We start from the raw sequence: 14,773 nt of genomic DNA, 5'->3' as shown, positions 1-14,773 counted from the left end.
TTTCAATGATTAAAGAAACATCATTTAGGTCTTCAATCATGTAACGGACAGTGATTCATCCTTTATGAAATAACAGAACATTAAGTACAGAACCGGTGCAGTAGTGAAGTATGGAGGGAATAGAGAGGCAGACAGCAACACCATCTACAACATGTAGAGTCATACCTGGCTGTTTCTATTCACATGGTGATCAGGACAGGCTTTTCAATTAAAGGCTGAATTAAAATAAACATTGTTTTGATCAGAGCTCCATCCCCAAAGACAGAGGGTAAATCCCAAATGGACAGAGGTCCTGGTCAAATGTAGTGTATTATATAGGAAATAGGGTGCCACCTGAGAAACAGACAGACACACAACACCCTTCACCAACAGAGAAACAAACTGAATCTTCATCATAGAGAAGAAGAACAGAGAAGGAAGTGTGTGTGAGAAGAGGGGTTTCACTTAGTCTGTGCTCATCAAATGGTCTATTGCAAAATCCAAAAGTTTGACATTTCACACATTTTAAAAAGTCAAAATAGTTTGACAGATAAATCAGTTTTCTATAAACCTTGCAAGCAGCATGAGAACAAAACAATTAAAGCAAATAGACTGCAATGCATTTTCCATTTTACTGTTCACAAAATGCTCATCTGGTTTTAACGCATCGGTACAAAAACAATTTATATTTTACCGGCTAAGTTGCATAATTGAAGGATTCCCTGTAAATCAATGTGTTAATACAAATGCTGATTTCTTGCTTTGTTCGACCCACAATCATGTTGTTCACTGATCTACATGAACTGGGACAGGACCATAGAGATGTATAGAGATCATTACTTGGAAATAACACGATTTGCATGGGCTTTGCCACTGAGCGCTTCCACTATTTTAAAGTAGTCAACTGGACAGGGATTCCTATGAGTTGGGAGTGATCAGTCAATGATCAGAGCATTGTCTTCTTCAAAATTGGTTTGCTTAGTTTGTAAATGGCTTTAAGCTATATCACCGCCTTCTAGTGGCCACAATAAATTAATTACAAGATTAGGTTCAAGACCCCAGACAATGCAGGTGGCGGTAAATCACTAATATGAGCGATACACCTTTTCAAACATCAAAAGAATTAGAAAATGTACTACTTTAAAATGGTGATAGCCTCAGTGGTGCTGCCCATGCTGTCACTGACACCATAATGGGACAGATACAAAGCTGAGAACTCTATAAATAGGACATAGCTTAGCCTGAATGCCAGTCTGTTTGTGTCACCATGACAACTCCTTGTCACTCATAGTCATGCCAAAAATAATTGGCTTGTTTAATAGCAATGAAGTTGGCATGAGCACAAACAGATCTGGGACCAGGTTAAACGTAGCTTTGGTTAGTGAAACATTAGCCAATTCTTCTGTTCTGTGTTTTAGCATTTCACATCCCATAGAGCTGGGTCACGTTCATCAGGGAACACCGAAGCAAAACGCTTTGCAGTGGAAAAGGAAAACAAGTTTGTTTTTCGAGATGGCTCAGCTAGTCCCTCTCCCGTTTTCTTCAGTTTGGTGCCTAATGAATACGGCCCTGGTCTGAGCTGAAACCAGCTAGCATCAGGTTAGCTGGATGTTTCAACCCCACCTTGGTTAGCAAAGTGAAAACCAAACCATTGTTTTTTTTGCTTGAAGGCAGAGAGACAGTTCTTGAGAAGTGTGGACACAAGGTTTGGGTTGGGGAGCAGGTTGGAGGGGTGAGAGAGCGTGTGCAACACAGCAGAACATTTAGAAACACTTAGGAACTCTCCTGGCTGTGAATGCAGCCTCACTGAGGAATCATCGTCTTCAAGTTCAGTCTCAGATACCAGCAGCAGAGAGGAGCCACTGTAGTGAAGGAGGAGGTGCCTAACTGGTCTGCTAGTACTGTGTTCTGCAGTAAGACCCTGCCCAGGGATAGATTCAAACTCACCTCAGGTTTGGGCCTGGACCAGGACAGACATAGCAGAGATTCAGCACTGGACCAGGACAGACATAGCAGAGGAGGGGTTCAGCACTGGACCAGGACAGACATAGCAGAGGAGGGGTTCAGCACTGGACCAGGACAGACATAGCAGTGGAGGGGTTCAGCACTGGACCAGGACAGACATAGCAGAGGAGGGGTTCAGCACTGGACCAGGACAGACATAGCAGAGGAGGGGGTTCAGCACTGGACCAGGACAGACATAGCAGAGGAGGGGTTCAGCACTGGACCAGGACAGACATAGCAGAGGAGGGGTTCAGCACTGGACCAGGACAGACATAGCAGAGGAGGGGGTTCAGCACTGGACCAGGACAGACATAGCAGAGGAGGGGGTTCAGCACTGGACCAGGACAGACATAGCAGAGGAGGGGGTTCAGCACTGGACCAGGACAGACATAGCAGAGGAGGGGTTCAGCACTGGACCAGGACAGACATAGCAGAGGAGGGGTTCAGCACTGGACCAGGACAGACATAGCAGAGGATGGGTTCAGCACTGGACCAGGACAGACATAGCAGAGGAGGGGTTCAGCACTGGACCAGGACAGACATAGCAGAGGATGGGTTCAGCACTGGACCAGGACAGACATAGCAGAGGATGGGTTCAGCACTGGACCAGGACAGACATAGCAGAGGAGGGGTTCAGCACTGGACCAGGACAGACATAGCAGAGGATGGGTTCAGCACTGGACCAGGACAGACATAGCAGAGGAGGGGTTCAGCACTGGACCAGGACAGACATAGCAGAGGAGGGGTTCAGCACTGGACCAGGACAGACATAGCAGAGGATGGGTTCAGCACTGGACCAGGACAGACATAGCAGAGGATGGGTTCAGCACTGGACCAGGACAGACATAGCAGAGGATGGGTTCAGCACTGGACCAGGACAGACATAGCAGAGGAGGGGTTCAGCACTGGACCAGGACAGACATAGCAGAGGAGGGGTTCAGCACTGGACCAGGACAGACATAGCAGAGGAGGGGTTCAGCACTGGACCAGGACAGACATAGCAGAGGATGGGTTCAGCACTGGACCAGGACAGACATAGCAGAGGAGGGGTTCAGCACTGGACCAGGACAGACATAGCAGAGGAGGGGTTCAGCACTGGACCAGGACAGACATAGCAGAGGAGGGGTTCAGCACTGGACCAGGACAGACATAGCAGAGGAGGGGTTCAGCACTGGACCAGGACAGACATAGCAGAGGAGGGGTTCAGCACTGGACCAGGACAGACATAGCAGAGGGTTCAGCACTGGACCAGGACAGACATAGCATGTTTAGAGTCATTATGGATGGATGTGGAGTTTGTTCTTGTTGTAGAACTTAATTCACAACTCAGTCGGTCATCAGTCTCCCTGTTGTTTATGAATGGTGGCACTGGAATAAATACCTTCCTTCATTCATTCACAAATGAGCACACACACACACACACACACACACACACACACACGGTAGAGAAGTGTAGTCAGCTCTGTGTTTCTGAGTGTGCTCCAGGGCTGCTCCCACTATGCTGGACCACGGTAGCCATGGTAACCGCTGTGCTTTTATCCACCATAGTCATCATCTGATGTGACCCCCCCACACGCAACCAATCACAGCCCGGACTGCTGCTAGGCTCCTCCCATCACACTGGCTCTGGGCGAGGATTGGGTGGTGGTGGGAAGGGGCTTCATGTGTGGTTGTTGCTATTGGCTAGTTGTCTCCTGGTGGGCGAGTCCCGTACCACCCTCTGGGCGGCACAGTGTGTGTGTACGGGCACGCCTCCTGGAAGACACACACAGTCCGGCTCGCTGAAGGTGTTGTGACACAGAACACAGCCCTTCTTCTCTGATACCAGGACTGGGCTTCTCCTCTGCTTCAACTGATGACACGACAACATGGCCAGAGTTACATCTCACCTTCATCATGACTCAGCAGAACGTAGGAGCAATTACAAACATTTACAATCAGAAGAGCTTTGTAGTAAACACATAATACAGAGATGTGTGTGTATTGTTGTGAATGGTTAGATATTACTACATTGTTGGAGCTAGAAACACAAGCATTTCACTACACCCACAATATCATCTGCTAAACACGTGTATGTGACCAATAAAATGTGATTTGATTTTGTGTGTGTGCGTGTTTGACGTGTGTGTGCGCGCGCAGTGTGTGTGTGTCTCATCGTTCCAGTCTCACCCTGTCGTGCTGCAGCTGTAGGTTCTCTGACCTCGCCAGCCCCAGTGCAACCTGGGAGGTACGGCAGGCGTGCATACTCCCCCGCAGGGCGCGTCCGAGGAACGGGCGAAGCAGCTGCAGGGACCACCCTTCAGGAAGCAGGTCCAGCACGCGCACCGCGTCAAACAGCTCCCCGTGCCGGTTCAACAGATCCACCGCTGCCATCTCCAGCTCCCCGGTGCCGGTACTACTGGGAAGGTCCCGGTCCAGATAGACCCCCAGAAGGAGGTGGAGGAGGCGCTGCTGGTAGGCCGGGTCCCGGGAGGCAGAACCCCTCACGCAGTAGGCCTCAGCAGCGGGGAAGTCTTTGAGCTGGTGCACCAGGATGTGTAACGCCTTATCGTGCTCCTCTAGTTTCCCGTGGAGCGTGGCCCTCTCCAGAAACAACTGGTCATACTCCTGGATCTTACCTGAGGGAGGGGGAGACAGAGCCATAGGTTATGGTAGGTTATAGCCATGTCATCATGGATAAAACCAGGGTTATAGCAGGTTATAGACATTCTCTGGTTACATGCCTCATACCATGTCCTTTTGGATGACCCCATTATTCTGCCAGGAAACTAAATGTGGGTTATTGGTATTGTCTCATGTTTAAACAGTAACAATACTTCAACTGGACTACATCAAACTAAAATTTAACGTGGAAATCAACAACATTGACCACCTCCAAAAGTACACCCCATTTCCTGATGTAGTGCACTACTTTTGACCTGAGCCCTATTCAATGTATACGGAATAGGGTGTCATTTGGGACACAATTACAATGGACAGCTCACCCAGTAGTAGTTGGACGCGGTACAGGCTGGACTCCCTGAGGAGGAGCTGGAGTTTGTCCCGTGCTAGAGACACCTGTTGGTCCGCTGTGGGGGACTGAGACAGGAGAGACAGGACTCTGTCTGTATACTGCACTGCCAGGTGGGTGTGGAGCTTCTCTTTCTACAGAGAGAGACAGACAGACAGACAGACAGCGTGAGAGAGAGACAGCAAGAGAGAGCGACAGAGAGAGACAGACAGCGTGAGAGACAGACAGCAAGAGAGAGCGACAGACAGCAAGAGAGAGCGACAGAGAGAGACAGACAGCAAGAGAGAGCGACAGAGAGAGACAGACAGCAAGAGAGCGACAGAGACAGACAGCAAGAGAGAGCGACAGAGAGAGACAGACAGCAAGAGAGACCAACAGCATGAGAGACCGCAAGAGAGAGAGACAGACAGCAAGAGAGAGCGACAGAGAGAGACAGACAGCGTGAGAGAGAGACAGACAGCGTGAGAGAGAGACAGACAGCGTGAGAGAGAGACAGACAGCGTGAGAGAGAGACAGACAGCGTGAGAGAGCGACAGAGACAGACAGACACAGAGAGAGAGACAGAGAGAGAGACAGACAGACAGAGAGAGAGACAGACAGACAGACACAGAGAGAGAGACAGAGAGAGAGAGAGACAGAGAGAGAGAGAGACAGACAGAGAGACAGACAGACAGAGAGAGAGACAGACAGAGAGAGAGACAGACAGACACAGAGAGAGAGACAGAGAGAGCAGTAAAGAACAAGCACCAGGGAAAGTTAAAGGAGGTAAATCGTGGAGTAATATGCAGAGGGACAAGACAGTTATAATCAACTAATGTCAACAATCGTTACGTCTCGTCCGTTGTAAATACTCGGTACTGCTTATGAATGGGTTATAGTTGTGCTATGAATGGGTTATGAAGTCCTAAGTAGGTACTCTTCAAGTGAAGTATTACCATTATAGACGCTGTTGTTGTAATTATGGCATTTCTTATGTACCCCTTATGAACATGTTCTGAATATGTTCTGAAGTCCTATGTAGTGTATGTTCTGACCTGTATCCGTCGGCCCAGCACCAGGTGTTCCAGGTACAGCAGCAGAGCCTGGCTGTGTTTCCCCAGGTACGTGATGACGTCATCTGGGTTCACCTGGTCCTTAACCTGGTCCTTCTGCTCCTTAACCTGGTCCTTCTGCTCCTTAACCTGGTCCTTCTGCTCCTTAACCTGGTCCTGACCCACCGGCCTCCTGGTGAAGATCTGCACCCCTATCTAGAGAGAGCACAGATAAACACCCATAGAATTACAATAAGTAGAGTCTTCTTTACTCCTATGGGTTTATCCAAAATGGCCGGCAGTCGACATCATTACTTAGTTTCTGCTAGAACTTAGGGCCCTGTTCAAAAGTAGTATACAATATAGGGATGAAGGTGTCATTTGGAACGCAGGCAGAAACGTACCGTCTGGTCTCTCTGCAGGGCCCAGTCTGCATATTTCCACACCAGGTCCGGGTTGGAACAGAAACTCAGGAAGTCCACAACGTACTCATACAGATCAGACCTGGTAGAGTCCTGAAGGTCCCCATTCACTACCCGCACCCACAACTACAGGAGGAGAGGAGAGGCAGAGGAGAGATGTATTCTACAACCCCGTAGTCATTTCATTACAATTCATATTAAATAATAATCAAGATAATGGATTGGATTTATAGGGCTTTTCAACCTAGGTGCTCAAAACACATTAGTTTAAGATGTGGCCATGTTGGATTAGATTTATTAGGATTTGACTTGCCATATAAGAGCCATGGTGGTACTGTCACCGTGTTCAAACTAAGGTAGTGTACAGTAGTAGCATGTTTACCTGTAGAGCAGCTGAATCCTGTCCGTTATAATGGTAGAGGAGGCCTAGTGCAAAATACCTGATGTACAGGAGAAAGATAAACCAACATAAAAACACACTCATTACACACTTTGAAGGCAATAGCATAGCAGGCTACTTTGAAGGCAATATCTTAGTGCCCACTAGGCTGGGCTAGGCTAGCTGCCGTACCCGCTAGACTAGCTGCCGTACCCGCTAGGCTAGCTGCAGTAACCGCTAGGCTAGCTGCAGTAACCGCTAGGCTAGCTGCCGTAACCGCTAGGCTAGCTGCCGTAACCGCTAGGCTAGCTGCCGTAACCGCTAGGCTAGCTGCAGTACCCGCTAGGCTAGCTGCCGTAACCGCTAGGCTAGCTGCCGTAACCGCTAGGCTAGCTGCAGTAACCGCTAGGCTAGCTGCAGTAACCGCTAGGCTAGCTGCAGTACCTGCTAGGCTAGCTGCAGTAACCGCTAGGCTAGCTGCAGTAACCGCTAGGCTAGCTGCAGTAACCGCTAGGCTAGCTGCAGTAACCGCTAGGCTAGCTGCAGTAACCGCTAGGCTAGCTGCCGTAACCGCTAGGCTAGCTGCAGTAACCGCTAGGCTAGCTGCAGTACCTGCTAGGCTAGCTGCAATACCCACTTGTGGTGTTTCTCTAGCCAGGGGGCGCTTTCTGCCAGTAAACAGGCGTTGGGGGAGGCCAGCAGGTCCAGAAGACTCTCGTGGTCCTGCTCAGCGTACAGCTTCAACAGAGCCGTGTCCACGTCCTCCCGGCAGCCATTAGCCCCCTCCGTGCTTCGCACCTCACCCAGGTACGTGATGAGGAACCTATAATAATAATAATAATAATAATAATAATAATAATAATAGCAGCCATTTAGCAGGCACTTTTATCCACTTTTATCTGTATTTTACGTACAGATGGTCCTGGGAATCAAACCCACTATTATGGTGTTGCAAACATCATACTCTACCAACTGAGCAACAGAGGACCACATCTCTTACCTCTTGCACCTCTGGACCTTCTCCTGGTCCCCCTGCGCCAGGTGGTTGAGGTCGGCGAACTCGTGGAGCGGCGGGTGGCAGCGGGTGAAGGAGGAGGAGGCTGGGAGGAGGAGAGGGTAGAGGGAGATCAACTCCCGGACGTCCAACTGACCTGTCCTGAAGTGTTCTTTTGCTTCTAAAAACTGAAGCTGTCCAAACTGTATGAATCCTGCTTGCTGGAGGATTCTTTTGTGCAATATCTGAGGAAGGGGGGGGGGGGTAATGAAAGAGAAAATGAATGATGCATCACATCTCATCCCTCCTATTCTATATTTTACATTTCATAAGGACACAATCACCCCAGTTAAATGAGCCACCTGGGAACACATGATGCATCACTGTCACAATAACCCCCTGGGCTGGACTCACAAAAGACCAAAATAAACTATAGAAATCTACTTTTTTTGTTATTTACCCCCCTTTTCTCCAATTTCGTGGTATCCAAATTGGTAGTTACAGTCTTGTCTCATCGCTGCAACTCCTGTACAGACTCAGGAGAGGTGAAGGTTGAGAGTCGTGCGTCCTCTGAAACACAACCCAACCAAACTGCTTCTTGACGCAATGCCACTTAACCCGGAAGCCAGCCGCACCAATGTGTCAGAGGAAACCCTGTACAGCTGGCAACCGTGTCAGAGTGCATTGCGCTCGGCCCGCCACAGGAGTCGCTAGTGCACAATGGGACAAGAACATCCCTGCCGGCCAAACCCTCCCCTAACCCGGACGACGCTGGGCCAATTGTGCACCGCCCCATGGGTCTCCCGGTTGCAGTCGGCTGCGACACAGCCTGGACTCGAACCAGGATCTCTAGTGGCACAGCTTCACTGCCTTAGACCCCTGGTCCACTAGGGAGGCCAGTGCCTTAGACCCCTGGTCCACTAGGGAGGCCAGTGCCTTAGACCCCTGGTCCACTAGGGAGGCCAGTGCCTTAGACCCCTGGTCCACTAGGGAGGCCAGTGCCTTAGACCCCTGCTCCACTAGGGAGGCCAGTGCCTTAGACCCCTGCTCCACTAGGGAGGCCAGTGCCTTAGACCCCTGCTCCACTAGGGAGGCCAGTGCCTTAGACCCCTGCTCCACTAGGGAGGCCAGTGCCTTAGACCCCTGCTCCACTAGGGAGGCCAGTGCCTTAGACCCCTGGTCCACTAGGGAGGCCAGTGCCTTAGACCCCTGGTCCACTAGGGAGGCCAGTGCCTTAGACCCCTGGTCCACTAGGGAGGCCAGTGCCTTAGACCCCTGGTCCACTAGGGAGGCCACTGCCTTAGACCCCTGGTCCACTAGGGAGGCCACTGCCTTAGACCCCTGGTCCACTAGGGAGGCCAGTGCCTTAGACCCCTGGTCCACTAGGGAGGCCAGTGCCTTAGACCCCTGGTCCACTAGGGAGGCCACTGCCTTAGACCCCTGGTCCACTAGGGAGGCCAGTGCCTTAGACCCCTGGTCCACTAGGGAGGCCAGTGCCTTAGACCCCTGCTCCACTAGGGAGGCCAGTGCCTTAGACCCCTGGTCCACTAGGGAGGCCAGTGCCTTAGACCCCTGGTCCACTAGGGAGGCCAGTGCCTTAGACCCCTGGTCCACTAGGGAGGCCACTGCCTTAGACCCCTGGTCCACTAGGGAGGCCACTGCCTTAGACCCCTGGTCCACTAGGGAGGCCAGTGCCTTAGACCCCTGGTCCACTAGGGAGGCCAGTGCCTTAGACCCCTGGTCCACTAGGGAGGCCAGTGCCTTAGACCCCTGGTCCACTAGGGAGGCCAGTGCCTTAGACCCCTGGTCCACTAGGGAGGCCAGTGCCTTAGACCCCTGGTCCACTAGGGAGGCCAGTGCCTTAGACCCCTGGTCCACTAGGGAGGCCAGTGCCTTAGACCCCTGGTCCACTAGGGAGGCCAGTGCCTTAGACCCCTGGTCCACTAGGGCCGCCAGTGCCTTAGACCCCTGGTCCACTAGGGCCGCCAGTGCCTTAGACCCCTGGTCCACTAGGGAGGCCAGTGCCTTAGAACCCTGGTCCACGAGGGAGGCCAGTGCCTTAGACCCCTGGTCCACGAGGGAGGCCAGTGCCTTAGACCCCTGGTCCACTAGGGAGGCCAGTGCCTTAGACCCCTGGTCCACTAGGGAGGCCAGTGCCTTACACCCCTGGTCCACGAGGGAGGCCAGTGCCTTACACCCCTGGTCCACGAGGGAGGCCAGTGCCTTAGACCCCTGCTCCACGAGGGAGGCCAGTGCCTTAGACCCCTGCTCCACTAGGGAGGCCAGTGCCTTAGACCCCTGCTCCACTAGGGAGGCCAGTGCCTTAGACCCCTGGTCCACTAGGGAGGCCAGTGCCTTAGACCCCTGGTCCACTAGGGAGGCCAGTGCCTTAGACCCCTGCTCCACTAGGGAGGCCAGTGCCTTAGACCCCTGCTCCACTAGGGAGGCCAGTGCCTTAGACCCCTGCTCCACTAGGGAGGCCAGTGCCTTAGACCCCTGCTCCACTAGGGAGGCCAGTGCCTTACACCCCTGCTCCACTAGGGAGGCCAGTGCCTTACACCCCTGCCCCACTAGGGAGGCCTAGAAATCAGCCTTTTGATCATCTGTTTTCAGCTAGTGGTGAGTATTGAAAAGCTCTCTAGCAGAAACACTATTTGTGGCAGACAGTCTGTACCTGGAACTTGTCTTTGGGAATGTTCCTCCTGGCTCCCTCTGTAAGGGTGAGGGCCTCCTCCACTCTGTGTCCAGCTAGCAGCTCCTGGATCTGTCTCTCCAGAGGTAGGGGCACCAGCACGTACACAGCCTTAGTGGAGGCCAGAACCACCTTACCTATAGGGACAGAGACAGTTAGGAACAGAGACAGGGGACAGGGACACGGTTAGGGACAGGGGTAGGGGTACCAGCACATACACAGCCTTAGAGGAAGCCAGAACCACCTTACCTACAAAAACACTGACAGGGACTGGTCAGGGTTAGGTTTTGGGACACGGACACGTCAGGGTTAGGTTTAAGGACACAGACAGGGACTGGTCAGGGTTAGGGACACAGACAGGTCAGGGTCACAGACAGGTCAGGGACACAGACAGGTCAGGGTTAGGGACACAGACAGGTCAGGGTTAGGGACACAGACAGGTCAGGGTTAGGGACACAGACAGGTCAGGGTTAGGGACACAGACAGGTCAGGGTTAGGGACACAGACAGGTCAGAGACACAGACAGGTCAGAGACACAGACAGGTCAGAGACACAGACAGGTCAGAGACACAGACAGGTCAGGGTCAGGGACACAGACAGGTCAGGGTCAGGGACACAGACAGGTCAGACACACAGACAGGTCAGGGACACAGACAGGTCAGGGACACAGACAGGTCAGGGTCAGGGACACAGACAGGTCAGGGTCAGGGACACAGACAGGTCAGGGACACAGACAGGTCAGGGACACAGACAGGTCAGGGACACAGACAGGTCAGGGACACAGACAGGTCAGGGACACAGACAGGAACGGGTCACCATCTCCACAGCCATAGATACTGTAGACATAGGTCTACTGAGGTAAGCCAACAAGGTTAGACATTTAGAGAAGTGTAGGGGAGCCATGTTGGGACCTTCAAAGTCCTGTAGGATGTGTCCGTCTCTGAAGGAGAGGGTCTGTTTGAGCTGCTGGTCCAGCATACTGTGGACGGTGACGAAGCCCTCGTCTAGCGCCACCACATAGGGAAAACACACCGCTGCTCCCATCACACTCTCTGACCAGTTCACTGGGGCACGCTGGGATATACCCTCTGCATTGGCAAACATACCTGAGAGACAAAGCGAGACAGAGAGCATACTTCACTAGTGATATGTTAGTAATAAGATCCTTTGATAAATCATACAGCTGCTGTTGTTGTAATGACTCACCCAGGCCACCGGGGGCAGCCAAGAGGAACTCCTCCCTGCCGATCCTCTTGACGATGGGCTTCCTCTCCTCGCTGTCGTAGGGGAACAGGTCCTGCGCGGCCCCTGTGCTGTAGTTAAGGATCATGTACTGCGTGGAGAGGGCCAGGCACAGGAAATAACCGTCCAGACTGACCGCACATGGCTGCTCCGGTGTGTTGACCTCTTTCACCAGTTGCACCCTGTCCTCGTACACCATGTATATCTGCACGGTGCGCCGCCGGGCCGAGATCACCCCGATTTCCACGCAGAACGGGTCCCCGTTCACCGGGTTCTCGTTGACGCAGAACGCGGCCACGCCCTTAATCTTGGCCCCGCCCGAAGGCACGGGTTCTAAGGTGATCATGTCAACAACACTAACTGTAGCATCACAGAGCACAATGATGCGTTCTAACGCTGAGGCGGCCTTCAGGGCCTCCACAGGCTTTTTCAGGCCCAGGTACCTGAACAGCAGCTTCTGGACGGTGTAGGATAGCATCCCCTTGGTCGTGGCATGCTCCTCCAGCAGGAAGTGATGTATGAAGCAGTCGTTGGTGCCCACGTACAGGTGCTTGCCGCAGCACTCGATGCACTCAATGTTGATGCGGGCCTTGTCTCCCATCAGGAGCTCCCGCTCCACGGCAGGGACCAGCTCAAATGCCTTCACACTCATCTTGAAGGCACAGCACACATCTACTGCAAGAGAGGAGATCAGATCAACACAGACATCTCCTGCAAGAGTCAGGAGGGTGAGATCAGGTCAACACAGACATATACTGTACGAGTCAGGAGGGTGAGATCAGGTCAACACAGACATATACTGTACGAGTCAGGAGGGTGAGATCAGGTCAACACACCATGGATGCGTCCCAATTCTCCACCCTTTTCCCAAAGTGGCTTTGGGAGAAGGGTGGATAATTGGGATGCATCCTGTAAGTGCAAAGAAACAGCCTTTGCAATAATAATTTACAAGCTCTCAGAGTCCCAACTCCAAGGCTAGTGTGGAATCAGTAAGACCGGGAACTTTTCCTGATCACGTGAACGGACCTGGAAAAACTCTAGGGCCTAACTAGTTAGCTAGGAGGATACCGAAATAATGGTACAACTAGAGACTACTAGCAATTATCACTTGACAGTTAGCCATCATGCTAGCTAGCCTAGCTGGCAACAAACCTTCTCTATACGATCATTTCTAGAGAAATTCTGGGGCACTTTGATTAGCAAACCCAGAGCCAAAAATGGGCAGTTAATTACCTAGCAACATCATGCAAATATTGACTATCAAGTAGAGCAATGACTGAAGTAAAGTAAGCTCTCCAGCTAATGTTACCCAGTTTTAGCAGCTAGCTAGCTAGCTCACTGGCTGTATGTAACTAGCTACTAAGCAATGACTCAGGCCGTCATTATTGGTAAATCGGTGCAGCTGTTTACTGTAAAAAAAACTTTTAAAAAACAGCTATTTACATGTCCATACAAAGACGATAGCTAGAAGCTGTCATACCCCAGCCGTAGCCACTGCAGATCTAGTATAGGAGACGCCGATGTACCACGGCCTTCCCTCCTGCCTTTTCACTGCTCAATCTCTCCACTCCCTTCGCTGCTAACTGCTTGCTAACCGCTAGGGAGAGCTGCCGCTTCGTTTTCAGCTCGAAGAAGGTCATGAGGAGGTTGTGCTTCCTGTTTACAATGCATTGGGGAAATATATGCATATATTGACAAAATAAATGTCTTTCCGCCCTAAAATGGGAGTTGTTGTCCACAAAGCGGCAGGGCGGGCTGTTTAGCTCCCAGCTATCCTTTCTTTGGATTAGTGGAATCTATATTCAATCAAATAAACCTCGCGTTGCAAATAAGACATTCATTGTTTTGTTGACCAATTTGTTGACAACACTCCTTCACCTCCATACAAAAACTCCTTGCTTGGTGGGCGAAAAAAACGACACCTGCTGGAGGGAGACAGATTTTCCCCGAGTTGGGCCTCTCTTCCTGGTTGGTGGGAGGAGCTATAGAAGGATGGGCTCATTGTAATGGCTGGAATGGAGTTCATGGAACGGAGTCAAACATGGAGTTTCCATGTGTTTTATGCCTTTCAATGATTCCATTCCAGACATTACAATGAGCCCATCCTCCTATAGCTCCGCCCACCATCCTCCTCGTGAGAATGCAATTGAGATTCTCCCAGACATTAAAACCAGATTAGGGGCTAAAGATCCTGCCAGCTTGTAGTCCTAAAAAACAGAAATGAGTTACCTATGGTTCCTTCAGCCATTTCTATGCCGATAATAAGGTCTGAGGTTAACACAGGCTCAGGAGATCTTATTCGTTTTGTGAGATAATATCAGTCAGTTAACATGACCTTTATGAATTATAAAACCTTTATGTGCTTTTGATTACACAAATGCTTCAAAATTCACAAAAAATGACATTAGCTGATGAAAATGATTAAAATGTACAAGATCTCATAAGCCTGTGTTTTACCACAGACCTCATTTTCACAGTTTATCCAAACACCCTACTTTTTGTAGTCATTTCCCCATAGGCTTTGTCCTTCGAATCTTGGTGGAGTACCAGAGCCTACAAACATATGCTTGGTCTGTTCCAATAGTGTGTGATTGCGGCCCGCAATTCGGGGCGTTCCTTCATATGGGCACGCCCGCCTCGAGCATTCCATTGGTTACTGCATGAACGTCCCCTGTCGAGCATCCCATTAATACCTGCATTAACACCCCCCCCCACCCCTCGAGCATCCCTTTGGTTACTGCATGAAGGTCCCCGTTGAGCATACCATTAATAGCTGCATGAACGCCCCCCCCCCCCCACACACACACACAAGCATCCCATTGTTTCCTGCATGAACACCCCCCCCCCCCAAGCACGCCATCTTCATGTTTGCATGACACTTTTGATATTCTAGATTTCCTCTGATTGTCTATGCGATTCAAAATTGACCAATAGAAGTATAAAGAGGGGCTCCTAAAGATGCAGGAATGCCCCGAATTGCGGGCTGCAATTACACCTTTCTCGTCTGTACAAGAAAATTA

At 51.1% G+C, this 14,773-nt stretch overlaps 1 protein-coding gene across 2 annotated transcripts; it reads right to left on the bottom strand.

Annotated features, from left to right (window-relative positions):
- Positions 1 to 23: 23 nt before the first annotated feature.
- On the bottom strand, positions 24 to 13,463 carry LOC115186245 (transforming growth factor-beta receptor-associated protein 1 homolog). Of its 2 annotated transcripts, none has more exons than XM_029745914.1 (12): positions 13,234 to 13,463; positions 11,718 to 12,428; positions 11,423 to 11,617; positions 10,494 to 10,648; positions 7,826 to 8,064; positions 7,463 to 7,648; positions 6,829 to 6,886; positions 6,429 to 6,572; positions 6,028 to 6,240; positions 4,968 to 5,127; positions 4,153 to 4,601; positions 24 to 3,835 (listed from the first exon to the last, which is right to left on the bottom strand). In XM_029745914.1, the coding sequence occupies exons 2-12, from the start codon at positions 12,403 to 12,405 to the stop codon at positions 3,644 to 3,646; spliced, it is 2,679 nt and encodes an 892-aa protein (XP_029601774.1). In that variant the 5' UTR covers positions 12,406 to 12,428; positions 13,234 to 13,463; the 3' UTR covers positions 24 to 3,643. The 2 variants fall into 2 exon arrangements, with proteins under 2 accessions (XP_029601774.1, XP_029601775.1); XM_029745915.1 differs by having other exon boundaries at positions 11,718 to 12,425.
- Between the last annotated feature and the right edge of the window lie 1,310 nt (positions 13,464 to 14,773).

Source organism: Salmo trutta, unplaced genomic scaffold (assembly GCF_901001165.1).
Source record: "Salmo trutta unplaced genomic scaffold, fSalTru1.1, whole genome shotgun sequence".
Taxonomy (NCBI): domain Eukaryota; kingdom Metazoa; phylum Chordata; class Actinopteri; order Salmoniformes; family Salmonidae; genus Salmo; species Salmo trutta.
This window is presented reverse-complemented; position numbering and strand designations above follow the sequence as displayed.

What these genes read in the sequence shown, in the direction of transcription:
- LOC115186245 (XM_029745914.1), bottom strand. Translation starts at nt 12,405, where the DNA reads ATGAGTGTGAAGGCATTTGAGCTGGTCCCTGCCGTGGAGCGGGAGCTC. An exon ending in GGCTGCCCCCGGTGGCCTGG is followed by an intron (nt 11,618 to 11,717) that starts GTGAGTCATTAC and finishes TTTGTCTCTCAG; the next exon opens with GTATGTTTGCCAATGCAGAG. An exon ending in TGCTGGGCCGACGGATACAG is followed by an intron (nt 5,128 to 6,027) that starts GTCAGAACATAC and finishes CTCTCTCTGTAG; the next exon opens with AAAGAGAAGCTCCACACCCA.